General features: G+C 34.2%; 1 protein-coding gene across 1 annotated transcript; it reads left to right on the top strand.

Moving 5' to 3' along the window:
* Window positions 1-5,795: 5,795 nt before the first annotated feature.
* Window positions 5,796-8,102, top strand: LOC110109855 (glucan endo-1,3-beta-glucosidase 6). Its single transcript, XM_020841066.2, has 2 exons — window positions 5,796-6,298; window positions 6,885-8,102. The coding sequence occupies exons 1-2, from the start codon at window positions 5,970-5,972 to the stop codon at window positions 7,990-7,992; spliced, it is 1,437 nt and encodes a 478-aa protein (XP_020696725.1). The 5' UTR covers window positions 5,796-5,969; the 3' UTR covers window positions 7,993-8,102.
* The last annotated feature ends 1,482 nt before the right edge of the window (window positions 8,103-9,584 follow it).

The following is a 9,584-nucleotide window of genomic DNA, read 5'->3' as shown; positions in this document are numbered from 1 at the left end:
TGAGAAAAGAAAATACCCAATTGGGGATAAGTTTCTTTTCACTTGGATATCCAGACTCGAAAAATCCAAGGAACTCACAGAAGGATGAAGAAGTGAAAACTGAGAAGAATCTCATTCTCAAAGTCACTTGTATCAGTCTCAAGTGTAGAATCCGGGTTATTGTCAGTGATACCCAACCACTTTTAGATTATGTAGATCTTAGGTTTTATTATTAAGAGATATTTGCCACATGGACATTAAATTTAATTTAATTGATTTGATGTGACTTACTTAAATTGATTGTACAGTAGAAATGACATATTTTTTTAGTATTTTTTATTACATGTGGATCTTTTTTTTTAGCCTGGATTTGATCAAAGGCTCAAGAGGGAACGCTTAATTTTTTTTCTTTTTCAATTAATATAAAAAATATTAGGCTAACATAGAAACTCTAATTATTTTAAGAAGTAAGCTCAAGCTTACAAGGCTCGTATGCATCATATTATACTTTCTCTTCATTATTAGGCATCTCTACGCCTGCAGGTTCTAGAAGACCACCTAACCTATTATGGTGCAGTCCTGTTAAAGAGAAGTTGTGTAAACCTTATGAAAAAATCTATTTTTTAAGCCTAATTTTAAAATTATTTCATTATGCATTCAAAGGTCAACTAGTATGCTTTGCATTAAAAATCAATTAAATAGTCAAATAAAGTTCAAATTGCATTTAATTTTAAGCATGAAATTACCTTACATAAGTTAAGGGGCTAATTAGGATCTGCTCTAGATGTTGGACCCAATTCCTTAAACTTAATTAAATAACATCCCTACCATTCTTGTATAATAGACCAAACTCATGGATTTTAAGCACCTAGATGGTTAGCTGGCTTTTCAATCTAAGCCGGTGTAAGTCCAGGTTTGCACTATATTTGCTAGGTTCCAATTACTATCGTTCAATACCCAATTTAGATTTAGGATGCGGGGCAGACCCAAAATTATAAGTCCCCACAATCTAGAAATATAATCTTAACGTTTTAATAAAATTTGCAACATGAATTAAAATATTCTTCAATTCAGGGTAGACTCGGGCACTTTTGAATTATTTCAAAATTCCAAGAGCCTCCTACCTTTCTTCCTTTGACTTCCAAAAATAAGTTCTCCTATTTGATCCATTCCCATTTAAAAATCTAATTTCGATCCTTTGATATCACTCATTGAGAATTCTATATAAAATTTTTACCATTATTTTAATTGATAGTTTTTGTAAGAAACTATAATTTCTTATGATATAATTAACAACAAGGGCTTATGCTCGTAGGAGATTTAGAACCTATATCAATTTTAAAAATCTAGTTTTTTCAAAATTCAATTAATTATCTTTGAGAAAATTAAAGTCAAGGATTATTATCGACATATTCAAATGATTGATAGTAAACAGTATCTTCTTTCCTTGTAAAGATATATTATTATTTTATCATGACTTTGATCATAAAATTAATGATCATTTATCTAGATTATTATAGTCAAACACTTGATCAAATATTATTTTGACCCTCCGGGGTCATATGTGATTCTTTCCCGAGTTTGACTGCAATAATAAGGATGAACTCAAAGTTTTATAATATGAACGTATTATGCAATGTTAGTTTTACCTCTTGAGGTGATATATCATTCATAATGATGTATTTGATTTCAAAACTAAAATTCAAGAAATTAAATTCTCCCAAATAAAATTAATCTTTTCAAAACTTAACCTTTTTAAATCAAACAAGGTTGTAAGCTTGATTGAGTGTAGATTTGATGATTATAGACTGGATGATTGACAAATGGGTAACTATCAACCATCATATGGATGAGTAGTTTAGGCCAATGACCTCGTATAAACATGAGGTCAATAGTTGTGGTCATGTAATACATAGTATTTTTTACTATGTGATTATCTCTTTTTATGTATCTTAGTATATATGTTTAGTTACTTGAGATGTCTATATTTTAATGTTAAAATGAATTAGCATAGTTATGCTATTTATATTTTAACGAAGCTTCTCATATAGGTAGCATGTATCTTTGAAGGCTTGATAGAGCTTAACAAATATTTTTAAGCCTTTCCATAGTTATACATTGGGAGGCCAGCTGATGATGTTAGTCTGTTAGGAAAAGGTTGAGAGAAATCCACCTAGGATGTTTGACTTATCTCCCGTTATTTGTTAAAGTGTTGCTTGATGATATTAACCTGTGTGGAAGAGGTCAGATTGAATCATGTTGGGATTGATCATCTAAAGACTATGATATAACAAATGTTGTGTATTTCTCGAATTTATAGTAAGAATTGGATTTTGGTTGATCGTAATGGCATTTCTTGAAAAAGGAGACATTAATGATAATGATCAAATTGAATTTTATTGTCTTGAAACATAATATACAATGTAGCTTAAAGGATATAAGAGCTACATAATACTTAATTCAAAATATTTAAATTATATAGTATGTAGCTTTCGTAATAGTTGCTGATAATATTTTTGAATATTCTTAGTGTTTCAAGTCCAAGGTAGCACTTTTCCATCAACATCATTTAGCTTGAAAGTTTCGGGCTTAAACATTGCCACCATTATAAAAGGGCCTTCCCAAAGGGGGAGAGTTTGTTTCAATGGAGTCCTTTGTCAGCTGCCTCATGGATACATAGAACCAAGTCTTTCATGGAGATGCACCGATGTTTAACCTTTATGTTTTAGTGGTGAGCTACTCTTTGGAAGTAAGCAGCAATCTTTGAATTCTAGGAGGAGATCTAGGTAATGACGAAGTTTCTTATCATTATTGAAGTAAAAAAATTACATTATTAGGTTTGAAACTATGATATAGATCGAGATGACTATTTAAGTGTCGAAGCAAACATTGTTTGGTGTTTCCCCTATGAGAGTCGTGGAGGTGGTGCGATAGGTCCAAAAGACAATGGGGAGTTCATCAACCCATTGCTCCCAGCATTCCTGAAGTGCGCCTTCAGTCTCTTCAGTATTGTTTTGTTTGTAACTTCAGTATGCACATTTTTTGTGGATAAGCCACCATTTTGTACACCAATTATATATGGAGGTCCTTGTAGAATGTCTTGATGGTTTTTTTTTTTGTAAATTGAGTCCCATTATTGATAATGAACTTTGTCGATAGGCCAAAATAATATATTATATTGTTTTAAATAAATTGTTTGGTGTTTACTTCAGTGATTTTTGTAAGGGATTCAACCTCTTCCCATTTAGTGAAGTAGTCCAAAGTCAAGATGATAAACTTTCATTGTCCGATAGCCACAGGAAAGGGACCCATTATATCGATCTCCCATTAGGCGAAAGGCCATGGGCATTGAAGTGATGATAAATCTATGGAACGTGAATAGGTGAGGCTGGAGTGTAGCTAGAAATTGTTGCATTTTTATACAAACTCTAGTGCGTCTTTCTTTACCGTAGGTCTATAGAACCCTTGCCTCATAATCTTAAGAGCGAGTGCTTTCCATCCTAAGTGCTCTCCACATATGCCTGAATGGACTTCCCGTAGCACATAATTAGCCTATGATGGTGGGAGACATTTATGGTATGGCCCGGTAAAGGCCTGCTTATACAACTCTCCACCAATAATTGCAAAGTTAGCTGCTTGTCTTCGAAGTCCCAATGTAACTATCAAGCCTTTTGGAAGCACACCATTTACAAGAATAATAAGATAGGATACATCCATGAGGGTTCGCTTGACTCAAAAATGGTTTGTATAACCTAAGGACCTTGAATGCTCAAAAAGAGTATTTTCTCGATACACCTTTTGAAGAGATCCCCTATTGTTGATGTAATGAGCTTTAAGAGAGCATCTGCATGGGCATTTTGCTCCCATAGTATATGAATAATTTGATGCTTTTTTATGTGGGCAAAAAGTGACTTCAACATATCACAATATTGTACCAAATAAACCTAGGTAACTCATTTGGATATGATGATATCTATATTTTTTGGTTGCCATATAATGATATGCTAAATGTTCTTTTAGGTTAATGAGTTAGCAATAATGACGATGATGATGTAGTCCACTAGGCTAGTTTGACGTTTTACGTATTTGGAGGTGGATTCAAAGTTTTCAATTCATAAAGGTTAAAGTGCATAGCAAAGATCAAAAGTACATTAGAGATTAGTGTGTTAGCAAAAATTTTCGTTTTAAATTAATTATGTTTAAGCTACTAAAACTCTCAAGGATGATGAACATAAAATCAAAATAGATTAAATTTTATCCAGGAAAAAAATATTATGTTAGATTTTCTTATAAAATAATGACTAAGATGAGCTTTAAAGCTCTTGGATCTGCTTTGAGATTCCTGTAATACAAAAAAAAACATTATTTTGCACTCATCGCCATTAATTTGAAATTTTCCTCCTTTGCAAGGGCTTCAAAACCAATTATAATAAAAAATTTGATAAAAATATTCTAATACAATTTTTTCTTTTATCTATATTTACACAAAATGTATTTTTCAATTATGCAAATATTGATTTATTACATACTTATTTACAAATATGTTGTTCTTCTAAATTTGTGTAATACCTTCACAATACCATGGAAGTAGGTGAGAAAATTGAATCACACGCATTCTAGTTTCAATATGTTATTTTTGTGCGCCTTTCTCCTCTTCCCCATTCTTGACAAGGTTAAAAATTCACTGGAACTCATCCCAAACACCTCTCTCAATCTACACATAAGTCTTTCAATTGGGAAAAAAATTTATGCCAGGATATTCTGGTACAATTTATATTATGATGGATTTAAAGATCATTGGACTTGCATTGAGGTTAATGCAATATATAAAGAGTTTATATTGTACCTAGCTCAATACAAATCTAATAATTTAAAACCCATCATAATATAAATTATATATTTTTTTATTATCACCCTCTTTCATAGGATCAACATGCCTTTCCTTTGAAACATTCATGTGTGGACTTTTAAACTACCCTCATGACTCTTAAAACTCTATGTAGATACATAAAACTCCAAAGAAAAGTTCAATCTTTAACAAAATGGAGTGAAGCCAGTCTTGTAATGGAATGCGTTAGTGGATTTTGGCAGCGGCACATTTTGTTTTTTCTAAGTTAGTAACACGCTTTAAAAATGATGATATATTTTAACTTGCACAAAAAAAAGTTAAAGTAAAAAAGAAACCTTCAGTTAACATTTAAAGCAGCTTTCGCTTAAAGTAAAAAAGAAACCAATCTTATGCTTGGAAACTAATCAGTTCAAAAAAAAAAAAGAGTTTATAAACTGTAAACAAGCTTGATTTTCTTGGAAATTTTACCCCTCACATGTTGTCTAACGATTAAAAGCGCTAAGACTTGTAATTATACCAATCTCAGCGCATCTAAGCTATTCTTTGGTTGGATTCTTTCTCTCTTCTCTTACTCCAGAACAAGATCCTTAACTTCTCATCTCCATCTCTTTTGCTCCTTGTGCACTCACTCCTCTCCTTCCCCACTACTTTCCTTTTCAAAACTTTAAGCCATTTTCTATGTTTCATTAATTTTCATGAATAATCCAATTAGCAAATATAATAAAATGTAACTACTCTCTTTCCAAAAAAATTTATCTCCAACTTTTTATCTTTTCCACACTGCTTTCAATAGCAAAACATTCCCCTTAGTTTAATACATTTTTCATTCTCACCTTGTTCCCTGTAGACTAGTTCATTCCTTTCTCTTTCTAACTTATATATCCAAATCTGATTTCCTCTCTTATCTACACCTCATGTTCTTGGGAGGTCTCTTCTTCTTTTTCTTCTTCCCCATCTTCTAATTTTCTGGTGCTTGTTCTAGTCATGCTGCCCTCTTTCTCTTTTTCCATTATAGCATCTTGGCCTTTGCTTTCAGGGGCAACTTTGCTTTTCTTTAATTACCATGACATCTAGTTTTAACTTTTTTTAAGGTTTTCCAAGGACTTCTAGTTAGAGACTCTCTTGTAAGTATTTTAAGTATATGGGGAGATTTTCTGAAGTTCTGGTTGTCTTGTATTGGATTTTTTGTGTTGGTTTTGTAAATGGCATTGGTGTTAATTTGGGTACACAAGCAAGCCATCCTTTATCTCCTTCAATAGTGGTTCAGATGCTTAAAGATAACGGAATTGAAAAGCTGAAGCTATTTGGAGCAGAGGAGGGAACTCTAAATGCTCTAAAAAACACTGGGATTCAGGTGATGGTAGGCATTCAAAATGACATGCTTCCAGGTCTGGCTGCCGACATGAATGCAGCAGAGATATGGGTTTCGAAGAATGTTTCTTCTTATGTTAATGATGGAGTTAATATAAGGTGCCTCCTTTATGAATTTTTTTCTTATTGATGCATATTGTACATGACTGTTTTGTCTTTTTGAGTATAGTTTATGAAATGTTATGGGATGTTTATCAAGTTAACTGGTTTTGTCTTGCATGTTGTAATGTTTCATTTTCTTTTGTCTTTGGTTATGATTTTTTATAAGGGCTCATTTGGTGCAGGAAGTTACTAATCATCTTTTGAAAATTAATGAAAATTTTCAAATTCATGATTTGGTTAAATGTATTTAGACCGTAAGGCTTCGTTTAGGACGATTGTTTTATTGCTTTCAAACTACATTTAAAGATAAGAATAATGATAGGAAGGCTTCGTTTAGGATGTTTTTTTTATTGCTTTCATTGCTTCTTAAAATAGAGTTGTAAAATTTTTGTACTAAAATTCTGATTTAAGAAGCAATAAAAATAGTCCTAAACGAAGTTCAAATTTATTTGTTATACAAAAAATATAGTAAACATTAGAGTAGTATTGAGGGCTGTATCCAACCTTTTATTTTCTTCGGCAAGTTGAAAATGCTTCCATCTCATATTCTATACTCAAACTACCATGTTTTACTTTCCTACAGCTATGTTGCAGTTGGGAATGAACCATTCCTCAAAACATTAAATGGAACTTACCTGCAATCAACCTTCCCAGCCCTCCAAAACATCCAAAGTGCACTTATCAAAGCAGGCCTTGGAAATCAAGTAAAGGCGACAATCCCCCTCAATGCTGATGTCTACGAGTCAGTAACGGGCAAGCCTTCTGATGGCGACTTTCGTGCTGACATCAAAGACCTCATGCTTTCCATTGTCAAATTTCTCAATGACAACTCTTCCCCTTTTACAGTCAATATCTACCCTTTTATTAGTCTTCTCAATGACCCAAACTTCCCAGTAGACTATGCCTTCTTTGATGGTTCATCATCCCCCATCATCGACGGTTCGACGACATACTCAAACACCTTGGATGCTAACCATGACACTCTTGTTTCGGCTCTGAAGAAGAATGGATTTAGCAACATATCAATCATAGTTGGTGAGATTGGTTGGCCAACAGATGGTAATATAAATGCTAATGTTCAGTATGCTCAGAAGTTCAATCAGGGCCTTATGAATCACATTGGGCAGGGAACTCCAATGAGGCCAGGAACATTGGATGTCTATTTGTTCAGTTTGATTGATGAGGATGAGAAGAGCATTCAGCCAGGGAACTTTGAGAGGCATTGGGGGATTTTTACCTTTGATGGGAGAACTAAATACCAGCTGAAGATTGGAAACACTGAGCTGGTTTCTGCTAAGGGAGTCAAGTATCTGGAGAAGAGATGGTGTGTACTGAAACCATCAGCTAGCCTTAGTGATCCAAATGTGGCTTCAAGTGTGAGTTTTGCTTGTGGAAATGCAGATTGTACAAGTCTGGGTTATAAGACCTCCTGTAGTGATCTGGATGCTCGTGGTAACATCTCTTATGCATTTAATAGCTATTATCAGAAGAATGATCAAGATGATAGAGCCTGTGGTTTTTCAAACTTGGGAACTATTACAAATCAAGATCCGTCGACACAGACTTGCAAGTTTCCTATCATGATTGAAGAATCGCGAGGAGTTACATGGAGGCCGGGGGGAGCTCAAGAGCATGGTTATGCAACAGTGCTGTCTGTATTGATTTCATTATTGTTGTTGATATTGGTTTGAGGTTTTTCTTGGAACTTACTGCTTCTGCCTGTGTTATGATTACATGAATTGTTTGTTTGTTCACTTTTTTTTTTTTTGGATTATATGATAAGTTGATGTACAGATTTCACTATATTTATTAGCTGTTGAGTGAGAGAATATTGATCATTGAATGTCAAATAACTCGTTCTTGACGAATAATCATTGGGCTTGTAAGAAACCAATGTTTGGATCATAATAAAGCTGTTTATTGTGAAGATCTGTATAAGGTGTGATCTTTAGTTTAGAACTTTATGATTAGAGATTTAAAAAAGAAACTCTTGTAAATAAAGTTTCCTCACCAACAATAGCTATGATTTGAAGGGTAGGTATGAAATTGTCCCTAAATATATTAGGAAAATATCATGGAAAAAAATTATATCAAAAGCTCCTCTTGATCTGCCATCACCCAAAAAAGTTCTTTGAGTTCATGTCAATCTTTCTGTGATCACTGTATGATGCTGACCTTGCCATTCCATATTGTGGGCTCCGAAATTTCGGCCTCGGCCTCGGCCTCCGCCTGCTATATGCTTTTTTTTTCTGCAAGGGAAGTTTTAATAGAAGAAGTTTCAGGGTAAATTTTGGAAGGCAGTGGGTTTGTAGATAAGACACTACCTAGTGATTTCGACCTCATTTTGCAAGGACTTTATGATCTGATTTCTGGTTTCCTATAGGCGCAAGCCCCTATAGTTAATTACCCCTCCAGGTGACGAGAGAGAACTTTCAATTAAGGCTAGTCATCAATCAGATACGTAGAGACACATGTTATATGGCATATAATAGCAGTAATGAACATTTGAAATTATTAGAGAATATGGGAATTTGGAGGATTGGGAGATTTGGTGATTTGATATTTAAAATTGAAAATTGCACAATCTTGCACTTAAAGGGAATGGTGGGGGAATGGATGATGACCCCGATCAAGATCACATGGTCCGTCGTCCCGAGCCATTATGGTCTCTAGTCTACTTAGTTAGAGGAGGTAGTCGACCCAACCTGACAGAAGGATCCTTGTCGGCAGCCATGGGTTGCTTCGTGCAAGGGGACCTTGTAGACGTAGAGGGGGATATTTTCCTAAGGGGACAAATTTGAATCCACCTTAACTAACAGAGGGCTTTGTGCCCTATCAATCATATCCTATTGATTCATATCTAAAGGATTTGATGCTAATAAGGAACGTACTGGCTCTGGTAATAACTGGTATCTGTGGTGTCATTTGGCGGCAAAACCTCTCGGTTCAGACTGCCCCGGGTCATAACCGTTTATCTTGCGGTGCCATTTGGTGGCAATACTGCCGGTTAGAGAACAAGTACAACGTCCTTACTGGCAGGAAATTGTTTGAGAATGAATCCTAGTGATATTTTCGACCAGACATTAGCTCTATGTGAGCTGAAGTAAATTTCAATCTATTCATCTCGTCAAACTATTACAGAGGGTGAATGGATGTGTTTTGCTTTAAGTGGTTGATGTATTATTTCAATTTTAAATATTTTTGGGATTTGGATAATTTTGGAATTCTAGATTTTCGGGTATTTGAGTGGCATTTGAAATTATTTATGAACCTCTCCGATTGA

The sequence above is a fragment of the Dendrobium catenatum genome, unplaced genomic scaffold (assembly GCF_001605985.2).
Source record: "Dendrobium catenatum unplaced genomic scaffold, ASM160598v2 fragScaff_scaffold_315, whole genome shotgun sequence".
NCBI classification, from domain to species: Eukaryota; Viridiplantae; Streptophyta; class Magnoliopsida; order Asparagales; family Orchidaceae; genus Dendrobium; species Dendrobium catenatum.
Note: the sequence above shows the minus strand (reverse complement) of the source record. Positions and strands in the feature narration are given on the sequence as shown.